Raw genomic sequence first — 15,283 nt, forward strand, 5'->3', positions numbered from 1 at the left:
TAACAGTCGACATCTTTGAAAATAATTCTCAATTAAACCTGGCTCTGATACCACTTGTTAGGAATATAGTGGAATAATGCGGAAGCGAATAATCGAAAATTGAGAATTATAGAAGTTAAATAATAGGGAAATAATAAAAATGACAAATAAGGAAATTACTAAATTGGGAAATATAAAATATATATATTAAACTCTTAAAAGAGAATTAATGAATATAATATATATATATATATATATATATATATATATATATATATATGTATGTATGTACGTATGTACGTACGTGAGAGGCTATAGAAAAAGAAGAAGAATGAATTCAATATATAATTAATGTATTGAATTGAGATGCATTTGAATACAAAGAACTAAAGCTATTTATAATAAAATAAAGACACAAGATGCGGCAATTGTAAGAGGAAGAGCAAAAGTAGGAAATCATGTAAGGAGAATGCATGCAACGTGTCTTCATGGTTTGACTGGATTTGAGCCACAATCTATCATGTAAGGAGAATGCATGCAACGTGTCTTCATGCTTTGACTGGATTTGAGCCACAATCTATCAACTCAGATACAATAGAAGCTTCGCTACATCCCACTAAAGTTGTGGAATTATGTTTTGATTTTTTAATTCTTTATATAACTTACAATTCTATTTATTTTTTAGGTTAATATTTAATACCCTAGTATTAAATAATTTATATTTATTAAATCTTTAAAAAAGTTAAAAAACAAAAAACAAAAACAAAAAAAGGCGTTTAAGCGCTCGAGTAACGCCTAGCAATTTTTGCAACCTTATTATAAGTAGAAAAGGGTAATAGCACTTTTATGCATTGTAGAAATTCCCAACTTTTGATCCTTAAATGGGACTCACTCTACCAAAATACAAGGCGAGGCAGACATGTATCCTTATTATTCATATGTTGCATACATAAAACAAAGCACACGCAATCTTGGACACCCTCAGCAGATTAACGCATATCTAATCCCCTGTGGCTCGACATTTCTTCACAATCTACTGCTTCAATGGTGGGGTAATGCCATACCTATATGTTGTCTTGTAAAAAGCCTCTCCAATTCTTTGGCCTGCCACTTCACTGATGGGCACTGCATCACAAATCTCTTTAAGTTCTTCTTTAGTGAGCTTCAGCTTCACAGAATCAATGTTATCATGAAGGTTTTTCATCTTCGTAGTACCTGCGGCATTCAGTATTTAAAATGAAACCAAGAACTTAAAACTATGTACGTGTTATGTGTTATATATATATATATCAAAGCGTAATTGTTTACAGCATTTGATCAGTATAAAAGATCTCTTGGCATCCAATTAAGACAACTAGACAACAGAACTTGTCTTTAGAAAAATGTCAGATACAAAGCTTCTTGATTTTGTTTGTTTAATACTCCGTATTTGTTTCATTTCTGGGACTACTTAAACAGGAAAACTTTGCCAAAGACCTTGTGGTCTAGTGGCATCTGGTGTCCCGTTTAACACTCCCACATGGATGATAGGAGTGGGTTCGAGCCTCAGTGGAACAGAGGCAACTGTTGACTCTTTGTGCTATGAACAGATACTACACTCTAACAGAATCAGTAGTACTAAAAAAAAAAAGGAAAACTTTAAGTTACAGTCATGTGCTAGCTACAAATGTATAGTAGACAAGCTATCTTGAGCACAAAGAAGCTCAAGAGCCATTGAAGATCAATCTTTAAGAAACCCTTTTCAGTGTCAAGGGATTTCTCAACAGCCCAGTAAGTTTTTGTTGGGCGGCGGCCAGTAAAGGCTACGTATAGCACCCAGTGACTGGGGGATTGTTGGGCAAAAGTCGGTAAATGCCAAGTCCAATACCCAACGTCTTGAAGGCGGTTTATAAAGAAATGAAGTTGCACCTTAGCTAGTAGCTATAACTTTTGGCATAATGATAAGCACTTGATCCTAACAAGTGGTATCAACATTTAAGACTAGTCTAGCTATAACTTTTGACATAGTGGTAAGCGTTTGATGCTAACAGTTTTTTGGATGGACTGAAATTTATTTAGTGTTGAGATTACTGATGTGTAGATTCGTCCCCCCTATTAAGTTCTAATAAGGTGGTCCAGAAAATTGGGTCAAATTTGGCTATATCCACCTTCTTTTAAAAATAATTTGGAGGTTTTACTTTGACTAAAAAAAAAAAGTGAAACAATGATGAAGGTGACCTACCAGGAATGGGTACAAAGTTATCACCCTGATTAAGAACCCAAGCAATAGCAAGTTGCGCAGGTGAGCATCCATGTTTCTTGGCCAGTTCTTCTAAACGAAAATATATGCTCTTATTCTTTTCAATGTTATCTCCAGTAAATCTGGGGTGTTTTTCCTGATAAATAAGCAAATCGATCGGGTTCATAATCAAACACTCTCTTGATCAATGCTTCAAATATAAATTTCATACCAGAAAACTGTTAGTAGGCTATAAATTTCATACCAGAAAACTGTTAGTAGGCAAGCTCTCCACAACAGCCTTTCCACCAAAAAGTCCACGACCAACCGGGCTGTATGGCACAAGCCCAATTCCAAGTTCCCTGTTAATTTTAAGAAACCTAAAGTTAGAAATTGAAAACTCGAATCGCTTTTCTCTGTTTGCTCTCTCATTGTTTGAGAGAGGATCAGAGATGGAGGATTGCAACAGAGACAATATAATCGAATAGCAGAAGACAATATACCATGAGATAGAGAAACATGTCCACTTTTTAGTTGTCTAGCTTTTCATAAATGGAAAAAAAAGAAGAAATAGAGAATTTTTTACTGAAACACGTTGAAGATAAGTATGAACCTGCAAAGAGGAATAATGTCGTCCTCAATGTCACGTGTCCATAGGGAATACTCCTGTTGCAGAGCAGTGATAGGATGAACAGCATGTGCCCTTCTTACTGTATCTGGGTGAGCTTCAGATAGGCCAATGTATTTTATTTTACCTTCTTCGACTAATTTCTTCAGTTCTCTCATCTGAAGCCATGGAAAAAGAAAATATGCCATAAAAGGGCGCAAATTGTAACTGCTAAAAAATAAAATGAGAAGCAATTATTTAAGGCATATTCATTCCAAATGAGAAGCAATTATGAAGTTCCCTCCGGAGAAAAATCAAAATGAAAAGAGCATAGAGCAAGAGCTGCAAGATGCGTACAGTTTCCTCAATAGGCACAGTTGTGTCAATACGATGTATATAGTAAAGATCAATGTAGTCAACTTGAAGGCGTTTCAGGCTAGCTTCGCAGCAAGAGCGAACATATTCCGGAGTACCCTTCACTACAACCTCGGTAAGATCAATTTTACAGACACCAAACTTTGTAGCTAGTTGTACTTTTTCTCTGGGCAAGTGCTTCAACGCCTGAAACGATCATATTTAGCATGAGTTTTTAAGTGCAACACAACAAACCAAATACCCCATATTATGACGGGAACTCTAGGAGTACATGATGGTTAGAAACAACGGATAAATAAAGCAAATCTATTCATAATGCAACATTTCAGTTTCACATTAACATGTACCCTTCACGAATTAATTTCAATGTCCAAAGCAACATATTTAATGGTTCTGTTAAGACACTTAAAGCGGACAGTTCTGCAACTGCAAACTACCTCGTTGAAATTCATTGCAAGACAATTTTACAAGCTAAAGTGATGACATAATGTCTATCCAAAGGAATTTGTTACACAGAAACAAATAAAACAAAGCTCTACTGAACTTTCAGAAGAACGAGAAGAGCAAGTAAAGCATGTTTGCTTCTCAAAAGAGAGTCCACCATTGAGCCATTTTGCATTTTATAAATAGAGCAAATCACTAACCCAAAGAGAAATTCTAACTGTTGAAGTTATTATGAGAAGTTTTACTCACTAATCACACTCTCTCTAAGTTAGCAATTCATCTACATTGACACCAATCCCTTAATTTGTGAAACTGCCATTACATTTAACCACCAGTTTCACCGTAAACCTTAACAATCATATAACTACCCACTTTCTGTCACATTCTTTTTTATACACCTCTTCTTTTAATTTTTTAGAACAAAAATTAGGATTAAACTTGAGACACTAATATAAAATTCTAGACTGGTGCCTTTGAAGGCAATTTCTAAAACCTAAACAGAACATAACTGTATACTTAAAAACATGATTTTTTTTTTTCATATCAAAGAGAGTTTCCAGGAACATAATACAATTTAATGATGAAATGGGATATGTAATTCACACTTCACAGTATTAGCATTAACATAGAAGCAAGCTAGGGGTATCCTAGCAAAGTCGGCTAAGAATACAAACTCAGAACCACAAGGTAATGAGTTTAAATTCCGGCCTTCTTGAGCTGATATGGGCAATCTAAGCTGGTTTAGCTTCTTGTGATACAGCTAGAATCTAAAGGCTAGATTTTGAACAGTGATGGCGGGTTTCCCTAGTCATACCAAAAAAAAAAAAAACCATTTATAAGACTTTTCCCAATATGGGTCTTAATAAAGTGGTGCAAGTGAACTAGGCCCATTAAGCTATAGGTTGGATTGGACATCTAGGTTTAGTCCAATCCACCATATGCCTATATAAGCCTGCATTGATGGGATGCAGGATAGACAATCATATAGTGCCTACAGACATGGTACTCATACTCCTCAAAAATACCAAGTACACTATCTACAATTCTGAGTCAAGTATGAGCCAAAGATGGTCGACGGTGTACCGTTCAAGATATGTAATAAATTTACACTTACACCATTAGCATAGAATGTAGATATTTTGTGAAGAAAACAGATTTACCTTGGCAACCAGGTACTCATTAGCATGATTTGCTCCATAAATATCTGAAGTATCAAAAAGTGTAACACCTTTACTGAAAGCTTCCTTTATGATTGCTATCCCTTCTTCCTCTGGAACCGGATTGTTGTATATCCCGGTTAGCCCCATACAACCATACCCCAATTTCGAGACCTGCCACCATAAACAAGATTACCATTCTCCCCCAACTTATACAATTCAATCACAAATCAAATAAAATAAAAAAGGATTAACAGAAGCAAAATTCTGAAAAAATAAAAAAATTGAAGCACCCAGAAGCAAGGCTCCAAAGAAAGTGTCTAAAGAGAAGGAAAATATATGGAAACCTCAAGTCCTTGGCTACCAAGCTTCACCCTAGGCATATCAGTAGCCGCCATTTCAGTAATTCAAGCCCTCTTTTTGTTGTTCAGTCCAGTATTCGAAGCCTCCTTTGTGTGAGAGTTGAGTTCTCATGGAGGTTGTGGGTGGTATATATACTTGGGCGCGAAAATTGCAGTGTCAGAAACTAGATGACGGCAGCGATGAAGTCACGCTATGCTCAGACGTTATCGATTACGTTGTGGCTTTGAGTCTTTGACAACGCTGTCGCATGTTGACACTGGTATAGACTATAGAGCACCAGCAGTAGCACCCACGATTTGTTTTTTTTTTTATTATTTTTATTTTTTGATTAATTATTGAAAAAAAAAATTTTTTTTTTTTTGCTAAATAGTTTATAGTTCAATGACCACTTTTGTGATTTTTCAAAAGTCAGTAGAATTCAAAAAAAAATTTATTGAAATGTCATTTGACCCAATATACTCTGTTTTGGGTCAATCTTGTTCAGTTGTCAAGTTAATCAATTTTGTGTTAATTTTTTATTGGACTAAAGATTTGAATTAGTGAGTTTATCGTATGAGTTCAATTAATATTTTTAACATTTTAAAATTTTAATTTTTTTATTTTAACAAAATAATACTAATAGGATATAAACCCATGCTAAGTGAAGTACCGGGACGAATGGAGTTAAGTTGATCGACTTGAATAGCCAGGCTGACCAAAAGGGAGACTAGGCCAAAGAGTCATTCTACCCAGCAAGCTAACAAGTGCTAGGACTAGATTTACCGACTGACTGAAAAAATCAAGTCAATCGGTCGGTAGTAAAGAGCCATTGAAAGATGCCCTCGGATGAGTCAATCGAGGGGAGGAGTAAGCAAAGATAAAATTGAAGAAGGGATGTGTCCTATCTAGGTGTAAAGATAAGGCAAATCTGTTAGAATCACAACTCTGAGGGTGGCCTTACCGACAGACTCCGTAAGACGGTCGAAGCTTAAAGAGTGACTGAGTCAAAGTTAACAAAACGGGCCATACATGTGTAATTAATGAAGGTGTAGTTGCATCGGGATCTGCCAAGGAAAAGGATAACAGTTGGGCACTTGGGCATGATTAGAGATGTTTATTGTTCATAATTAGCCTAATTAATGTATTTATGAGAGAGCTTGAATTCAATGGCCATCCATGACCACTATATAAGAGCTCTTTAGTCATTGTAAACAGAGGGGGGGTGGGGGGAGTGAGGGGACTTTTTGATAAACATGAGGGGATTTGTAAGGTCAATTACGAGCATTTTCCAATAAATATTATACTCTTTCCGGTAGTGTTAGCTCGACTGTACTTTGGTCACAAAACAAACACTGGCGCCGTCTGTGGGGAGCGTGACGAAAAGTTGTTTGTCAATTTAACTAAAACTTGAGCAACGATGGTGGGAGGAAGGACCCAAAGTCTCGGCGGCAGGCCAAATTCAACGTCTCGTAGCCGCAACCTAAGGGATCTAAGTCGTCAAAATTCGTGAAATCATAATGAGTCACAACAGGGGGAGGAACCGGAGGTAAGTCGAGCGTCGGCTGAACGCGACCGTCTGCCTCAGATAAACATTGCTGAGATAGTATCTCAGGTGGCGGATGAAATGGAGAGGAGACGCCAATGAAAAGAGAGGAAAAACAGGCGCGAGGATGACAAATTACCATGTACCTTAAGCCACACAGTACAAAAACCACTCACCTTAAGAAGAAAAATCATGTACCTTAAAGAAGGAAAATCATGCACCTTAAATTTGACCTGGATGCAAAAATGACCAAATTGTCACCGCACAATTTTTAATCATTATTAATCTTGAACGTTGATTTAGGCAATATCAATGGCTCAAATTTAACCGCACAACGCACCTGGGTAGCCATCCACATGGGAACCTATATATATATATATATATATATATATATATATAGTCCATTCTCTAGTGCTGCGTTGCTCTCCCATGCAGATATGTTAAAGCCATAGGATGAGTTGAGACCAAATGGATGGAAATCAACGAAGAGGACAAAATACATGGTGACAATTTCGTAATTTCCTGCAACTTGTATATTACGGCAATGCACCAGATGCTAATATGTTGGGCACTTATGAGTGTTTTGTAATGCACTTATGAATATTTTGTTGTGCAGTTTTGAGTGATATGTGGTGCATTTAATATTACACTACTCAATTGTCTATTGAACCCTTTTTCTTTATTTTTATTTGTTATTTATTATTTATTTTTATTTTGGTGTTGCACTATAGATCACTCATAAGTGCACTACAACACTGAAAAGTGCACCATACACCATCACTTAGTGCACCATCGAGATATACCAAATGTTATTTTGTAGTGTGCTAAATGTCGGTATGTGGTGCACTTATGAATGCTCTGTGGTGCACTTATGAATGCATTGTGGTGCACTTATGAGTGATTTGTGGTGCACTTTGTACCACTCAACACATATTTTTTTTTTGGTGGTGCACCACAGACCAACATTTAGGGCATCACTGAAATATACATTATGCAAAAAATTATAAAAAGTGTCATCACATTTTTCCCTTTTGACTTATTTTCAGCTAATGCGCCATAAAGCATTCATAAGTGCACCACTTAGTAGCACTTAGTGCACCAACAAAACATACATTATGGAAAATATTACAAAATTGTCCCCACATTGTTTATCTTATGCATTGATTTCATTCCTTCTTATCTAAGTTTATCATACAGTTCTGACAAATATACATCACTCAATGCTAGAAAATGCACCACAATGAAAATACACAAAAACACCAAAAATACACCACACACCCAAAATAATGCACCATAACTCCTCTGTCCCTAATAGTGCATTTCCTAATGTTGTGTGGTGTATATTTGCATACCTAGTTGTGTGTTTTTTGGTGATGCGTACCTAACGGTGCATATTTGAGTTGTGCATTTTCTAACATTGAGTGTGGTATATTTGTATACATAGTGATGCGGTCGCACTGACCGCACGTTAAAGCGGGACCACATCTGATTATATATATATAGTCAAATGAACATGTAGTAGAATTAAAATGATATTTTAATGTTACTATTCTTAACATATTATATGTATACGATCAAATTGAATAGTAGAACTCATACAAATATATATACTGGGCAAATGAACATGTTTTTTTTTTTTAATGATATAATAAACCTATTGTGTTATTTGTGTGTATAAAATAAAGTTAGATAGTAGATAAATGAATTGTAATTAAAATAATATTTCAGCATTACTATAATAAAATTAGTGTGTATAAAATAAAACTAAAATAAAGATCATGGTTCATCCTGTTACATGAACCATAGTCCATAGTAAAATTTGCCGGTTGTTATGCTATGGACCCGGGTCCACATTTCAAAGTGGACCCATGTCCATGTTTACAATTTTAGTACTATATGTTCACAATTTTAAAACTATATGTTCACAATTTTTGAATTTTATATTCATAATTTTTGAACTCTATATTCACAATTACAAAACTCTATCTTCACAATTTCAGAACTCTATATTCACAATTTCATAACTCTATATTTAATAGTATAATACAATTTTTGAATCTATATAACAAAATTATGAATATAGAGTTCAGAAATTGTGAATATTGAGTAATGTAATTTTGTATATTGAGATTTAAAATTATGAACATAGAGTTCTAAAATTATGAAAATAGAGTTCTAAAATTATGAACATAAAATTTTTAAATTGTAAAAATGGACCAAATTCACCTTCCATACATAATTTGTCAAAATCCAATCATTATTGCATGGATCATGGTAATCTGCCTAGGTTTGTCTTTCAGACTTTTATTACTCAAAGCCCATTATTCCAAAAGGCCCATTTCTAATTAATTAATAGGAAGTAGGAAAAAAAAATGAAAGGAAATTCTTTGAAAGCAATTGCAACGGTCGAATCCGAATTTTTTACATTACATAATTATCAGTTAAAATGAATCGCTGACTCGATGAGTGGAAGAGAGAGAGAGATGAGGAGAAGGAAATCAGGGAAAGATGCAGAGAAACAGGCTACACTTGAAGAGAATCCGGCGAATCTGACTAAGAAAAGAAAGGAAAATTGGAGGCGTAAAGCTCAAATAGAAGCAATTGAAAATAATAGATCGGCGAGTTCATCTCAAGAAGACGAAGAACTGGCAGCCCAAGTAAAAGAAGGGGGATCCGGTTTCTTTGGTTGCTATTTGCTGACGTCTCTGTCGCCCAGATTCAAGGGTTGCACTTATATCGGGTTTGTTTCATATTTTCTTTAATTATCTTCTTCTATGGAGAAAAAAAAAACAGAACTTATCTTTGATTTGAATTTCAAAGGAGCAGTACTAGGGTTGTGATCATATATGTACTTAAGTTGTTTCGTTTTTCTTTAGTATTCTGAACTTAATTGGATATCGTAAGTGTTTGCTGAAGAAATGGTTTTCTTGAATTGTGTAGATTTACTGTGAACCCACGGCGTAGAATTAGGCAGCACAATGGGGAAATAACGAGTGGTGCTTGGAGGACCAAGAATAAGCGGCCTTGGGAGATGGTGCTGTGCATCTATGGCTTTCCTACCAATGTTTCTGCTTTGCAGGTTTGTGCCATCCAATCAATCTTTTGTTTCATTCGGTTTGTTTAAGCTTTTTTATGGTTTCAATTTTGCTAAATTTTTGGCTTTCAAGCATTTGTAGTGCTCTTTGTTCTTTGCCATCATTGCCTATTCAATATTCAGTGGATAGCTATAAATTATAAGATCATGGAATCAAGTTTTTGATTATGCAGTTCAGCAAAAATTAAGAGATCCCAATTAAGCCTTATTAGATGTTCATATGTTTCTGTATTTGTTGGGCGGACGCTGCTAAAGGGCCAAGTCCATCAATTGGTGGCTAGGGTCTAGGGAGATTATTGGGCGGAGGTTGATGAAGGCCAAGTCCAGCACCTTGCCTCTCGAAAATGTGATGGTGGTTATAAGGAAATAAAGTTGCACATTTGCTATTAGCTATAGCTTTTGGCGTAGTTGTAAGCCCTTAATCGTAACAAATTGGTATTAGAGCTAGGAAAACTGGCAGGTGTTGGAAGGGGGAGTTGTTGGACGGGGCCGGTAAAGGGCCAAGTCCATCCATTGGTGGCTAGGGAAATTGTTGGGCGGAGGCCGGTGAAGGGCCAAGTTCAGCACTCTGCCTCTTGAAAATATAATGGTGGTCTAAAAAGAGCCTTCGCTACTAGCTATAGCTTTTGACGTAGTGGTAAGCGCTTGATCCTAACAGTATTATTGGAAATTGAACTTTAAACTGACTCATTGATAGCATCTCCATAGGCAGAGATAGTCTTCTGAAAACAATACATCTAATAGGATTTCTAGGCTCAAGTGTGCATTTCTGCTGCTCACATATGTAAGGTGTTAGGTGTCAATTGGGACAAAGAACTATCCATGAAGGAATCCATTGGAAGAATAATGGACTTAACTAATGTTGGTTGTGTGCTTAATTGAACTGTGCAGTTTGAGTGGGCGTGGCAGCATCCAAAAGAATCATTAGCGGTAAGAGAGGCAGCTGTGTCGTTCAAAGCCTTTGGAGGAGTCGCCAATAAGATCAAAATGGCATACACGATGCTCACTTTACCCGCATGGCAAAGGTATGTTCTTATGTTTGAGAGAGCAAACTATTATCTTTTGTTGCTTAAAAGATAGACTTCTGGTTGTAAGGAGAAATTGTATTATTTTGCATGTTGGATATCAGGTTGAACCTTACTGTAAATTTCTTCTCGACAAAGTACACAAAGCATGCTGCTGGTTGCCCAATTCTGCCTGAACACATTAAGGTCCGAGTTTGTCCTATGGACGATCTGCCTTGTTATTCTGGGATTAGTTGGGATTCATGTGAGCACGATGAGTATGATGATGAAGAATGCGATAGAATTGGTGGATCCCAAGAGCTAGCGGATGAAGGGTCGGTAGAATCCAATAGCAGTCGTAATTCTACTGCAGCTGATATTGAAGAGAGCATTGAACAAAATGCCACTGGGAAAACTAATTTGACAGAACAAATGATCAGCAAGAAGCACAAATGGGATCAAGGAACTACAAGGCTAAGGGACTCTCCCAGTCCCAAAGAAAATCATGGACATTCAAGTTTCACCAACTTCCCTTGGCCATCTTCTCCATTTGGTATCAGATCCAATAATATACTCGACTGCACAGAAGATGAACTTAGATTTGAAGACTCTGATGTTACATTCCATCACCAAACCAATAAGTTGCCAGAGACAATAGTAATTTCCAATCAACATCCATCTCACGAGACTAGTGAGGTTGAGATCATAGATATATGTACTCCTCCACCCCCTTGCATCAGGAATGCAATTGATAAGAGAACAACACTTTCTACTGCTTTTCCTGAGATAATTGACTTGACAGAGTCTCCCATTTTTATTTAATTGTAATGCTTTAAAGTTTTAGCACCCCCCATCATCAATAATCAAGAGTCTGGAAACATCTCTGTTTCCCAGTGTCTTAGCTGTAGTTGTGTATCATTGTTTAGTGATATGTTTGTATATCTTACAGCATAATAGGAACTGATGTGTCAACATCCTATGATTTTCATCTCAGAAAGGATTTTTAAAATTTGTATTCAATGTTAAAAAACATAATATCTTGTGTGTTTCTAGTTGAGTATTTGTGAAATTTCAGCAGAATTAAGCCATGAATCTAGTTAGATCTTCAAACCTCACGAGTAGTTAAACCAGCCAGAAACTCCAGAAGGTTTGTATGATCTGAGTCCATAAAAAAAATAAAAGAACCCATGAAGGATACAAGCCTTATAAACAAGAAAAATGTACAAGTATAAGATTGCATGAAAGCTTTGCAAATTGTATGAGAACCTAGGCTAGCTAATCCAGTTCCTGCTGCTGTTATGGAGTTTGCTGGTTCTTCAAATGCCTCTGATAATTGGCTTCTTTCAGTTCCTTGTCCTGTTTTTAGCTGTTGTAATATCATTCTGTTCAGCCCAAACAATATCTTGAAGTCCAGGTCTTATGCAATCATTCATTATCTTATCATATTCTAATGTATCCCCGTTCGATTTCTTAACCTCTAACAAATGAAGAGCAGGAGTGAGCTCAAAGATTTCAGCATCAATGGACAAGATGCCCTTTCTACCTTCCTTTGTTCCTTCAAACCTCAAAAGCCCTGCATCCCTTTTGGTCAATTTCAGCTTCAGATGTTTCGCAATGTCTTCGAGTTTAGATATGATCACATATGGAGGTTTCCTGGAAGTGAACCTATGTTGTTTCTTCAGACAACTTTCCTCGAACAATCTAGACAAATCAAAGCCTGTATAATGGGAGATTAGATCAAATGCGTTCAAGTTTAGTAATCTTGGCACCTCTTGTTTGTCCTCTGCAACAATGCTAGTATTCTGAGAACCGACGTTTTTGCTTTTTGCATTGGCATCAATGTATTTAGAGGTCATTCCTCTTTTGAACCATGGATGGTCCCTAATCCTTGCAATGGTAATTCTAGTATCAGGGCAGGGATCCAATATTCTCAAAAGTAGCCTGCGAATCTCGGGTTGAAACCAATTGGGGCATCTGAACTCAGCTTTTGCAATCTTCCTATACATTTCCATCAAATTTGATTCATGAAATGGGAGATAACCAGCCAACATAACATATAGGATGACCCCACAGGACCAGATATCTGCTTTTGCCCCATCATAGCCTTTCATGTTGATGACCTCAGGCGCGACGTATGCTGGGGTCCCACAGGTGGTATGAAGTAGTCCATCCCCGCGCTTTGACTCAGCAAGAGCACTTAAACCGAAATCAGAAATTTTCAAATTCTCGTCTTCATCTAGGAGTAAGTTTTCGGGTTTCAAATCTCGATGATAGACACCTCTACTGTGGCAGAAATCAACGGCATTTACCAACTGCTGAAAATATTTCCTCGCAACATCTTCTTTCAGCTTTCCTTTAGCCACCTTGTTGAAGAGCTCACCCCCTTTAGCTAACTCCATTACGAAATAAATCTTGGTTTTTGTCGCCATGACTTCATGAAGTAAGATGACGTTAGGATGCCTTACTAGCCTCATAATAGATATCTCCCGCTTGATCTGATCCATGAGTCCAACCTTCATAATCTTGTCCTTGTCCACGACTTTAATGGCAACACTCTGTCCGGTTACGATGCTCCTAGCATAGTAAACCTTAGCAAATGTGCCTTGCCCCAGTAACCTTCCTAATTCATATCTCTCCATAAGAGAAGTCCCTCCATAAGCCATCAAAACACAAAACCTAAACCTGAACAAAATACTGTCCTTGCTCTGGCTAGTAGAACAAATATGAAGAAGGAAGGTTGGAAATTAGTCCAGCTCGACCATCCTCGCACAGGTCAGACATTAACACCAGCAGCAACTTAGATTCTGCCAGTCTAATTTGCATCTCGCAAAGGGTAGTCAAGGAGGAGATACAATCAAGATGCTCGGGCCAAGTCTTATCAAGGAAGGACAATGCCTCAATCAAGTCACAAACATCATGCATATCAAAATATGGTTCCCCGATGCTCAACCACATCTTTCAGCATTCCTTTGGTTCTGCTCTATTCAAAAGATCCCCACAAAGTGCTGAAACGACATGCCATTGGCCACTGTCTATGAACCTAAGCAAAGCAACTAATGCATGATATTAGAAACAATAATAATCGACATCAACCACAGAATGCAGATATCCCGTTTAATTTAGGCCTACAATTAGGAGACGAAGAACATGCTAAGGAGGGGTTACCCCAACCAAGTTGGCTAATGATACAAACTTGTAATCACAAGGTCATGAGTTCGAATCCCAGTCTCCTTGTTTTGAGCCGGTCAGCTATGGGCCACCTAGGCTGGTTTACTTCCTTTTGTGGTATTTTGTTGGCTATGATCACACGGCAGGGTTTACCCCGTGCACACCCTCGGTAGTGGGTGTGGGTTTCCCTCGTCACCCCAAAAGAACATGCTAAGGCAAATAAACCACTAAAGCAGTTCCACTGCCACAGCCATAATCAAACCAACAAATTTTTGAGCTTCTAATACTAAGAAAAATCAAAGAAATAATCATAATACCTGGAACTTCTTGACTGCAAGTTCCAGGCATATTCATTCTATAAACTTATTTTTGCATTTCAAATCTCTAAAATAAGAAAGCTACCACACCAAGCAAAAATTTTGAACATATCTGCATTTCAGGTATGAAATATCCATATTCAAATTTTCCTTTTGGGCAATCCGCGATCTGATATTACTCAAAATTGCCACCCTGGCCTTTTGCGAATCCGACAACCAAATATTTGTCATCGTACCCCACATAGTAGATTCACAATACTGTGGATTTTAGTAACAGATTTAAATGAAGCAAACAAAGAAATTAAAAATAATTCAATTTGTTTCAGGAAATACAACAGAAATTCAAATTGCAAAAAGAGCTCAGCAGCAGAAAACATGCAGGGGATGAAATCTTTTGTTGAGAAAAAGAGAGTAATTCATGGATCAAAGCTAAATCCAGTCTGTTCCAAGAAGGAGAGATGATAAAACAATACTATGCAAAATCCAGAGAATCATGTGATAGCGTACAGAAATCCATAAAATCACAAAGAGAAAATCCAATCTTGTGGCTATTGCATTTAAAAAAAAAAAAAAAAATTTGAAAAAGAGTTACCTTGATAGGGAGTTTCTGAAGATGAGAAAAAACCGCAGAAAGCTTGGAAATTTGGTTGTGGGTCTGAAGACAGAGGGTAAGAGAAGCTGACAAGAGAGAGAGAGAGAGAGAGAGAGAGAAACAAGTGGCGACGCCGTATAGTTAGTTTTTACTGTACCATTTTTTTGTAATTTTGTGGCTGTTTTGGAGGAAGCAGGGTGGAGAGAGGAAGCCTCCACCGCCTCTGCGTCCACGTTGCAACTCACGTGACACCCGGGAAACCGGTTGATAAAACCATCTCCAAAAGTCATGATTTTTCACAAATTTTAAGAACCCAAAATATTATTTTATACATCTATTTTTTTATTATATAACTTTTATAATTTATATTTTTTTTGAGTTCAATAGTATTTTTGTTGAAGTTTTTAAATATATAAATTTTATAAATTAATATAATATTAAAT

The 15,283-nt window shown here is 36.8% G+C and overlaps 3 protein-coding genes across 6 annotated transcripts; 1 reads left to right on the forward strand and 2 right to left on the reverse strand.

Moving 5' to 3' along the window:
- Positions 1 to 768: 768 nt before the first annotated feature.
- On the reverse strand, positions 769 to 5,374 carry LOC116026242 (perakine reductase-like). Its single transcript, XM_031267725.1, has 7 exons — positions 5,128 to 5,374; positions 4,784 to 4,954; positions 3,162 to 3,365; positions 2,811 to 2,983; positions 2,463 to 2,559; positions 2,201 to 2,354; positions 769 to 1,194 (listed from the first exon to the last, which is right to left on the reverse strand). Exons 1-7 carry the CDS (start codon positions 5,176 to 5,178, stop codon positions 1,013 to 1,015), a joined length of 1,032 nt encoding a protein of 343 aa, XP_031123585.1. The 5' UTR covers positions 5,179 to 5,374; the 3' UTR covers positions 769 to 1,012.
- Positions 5,375 to 9,107: 3,733 nt separating this feature from the next.
- Positions 9,108 to 11,815, forward strand: LOC116025088. The gene is made up of 4 exons (XM_031266172.1): positions 9,108 to 9,405; positions 9,606 to 9,744; positions 10,651 to 10,784; positions 10,889 to 11,815. Exons 1-4 carry the CDS (start codon positions 9,128 to 9,130, stop codon positions 11,583 to 11,585), a joined length of 1,248 nt encoding a protein of 415 aa, XP_031122032.1. The 5' UTR covers positions 9,108 to 9,127; the 3' UTR covers positions 11,586 to 11,815.
- Positions 11,816 to 11,843: 28 nt separating this feature from the next.
- LOC116025087 (CBL-interacting protein kinase 2-like) lies at positions 11,844 to 15,060 on the reverse strand. Of its 4 annotated transcripts, XM_031266170.1 has the most exons (3): positions 14,841 to 15,060; positions 13,929 to 14,506; positions 11,844 to 13,803 (listed from the first exon to the last, which is right to left on the reverse strand). In XM_031266170.1, exon 3 carries the CDS (start codon positions 13,424 to 13,426, stop codon positions 12,107 to 12,109), a length of 1,320 nt encoding a protein of 439 aa, XP_031122030.1. In that variant the 5' UTR covers positions 13,427 to 13,803; positions 13,929 to 14,506; positions 14,841 to 15,060; the 3' UTR covers positions 11,844 to 12,106. The 4 variants fall into 4 exon arrangements, with proteins under 4 accessions (XP_031122030.1, XP_031122028.1, XP_031122029.1 ...); XM_031266168.1 differs by lacking the exon at positions 13,929 to 14,506; XM_031266169.1 differs by lacking the exon at positions 13,929 to 14,506 and having other exon boundaries at positions 11,844 to 13,816.
- Between the last annotated feature and the right edge of the window lie 223 nt (positions 15,061 to 15,283).

The sequence above is a fragment of the Ipomoea triloba genome, chromosome 7 (assembly GCF_003576645.1).
Source record: "Ipomoea triloba cultivar NCNSP0323 chromosome 7, ASM357664v1".
Classification (NCBI taxonomy): Eukaryota; Viridiplantae; Streptophyta; class Magnoliopsida; order Solanales; family Convolvulaceae; genus Ipomoea; species Ipomoea triloba.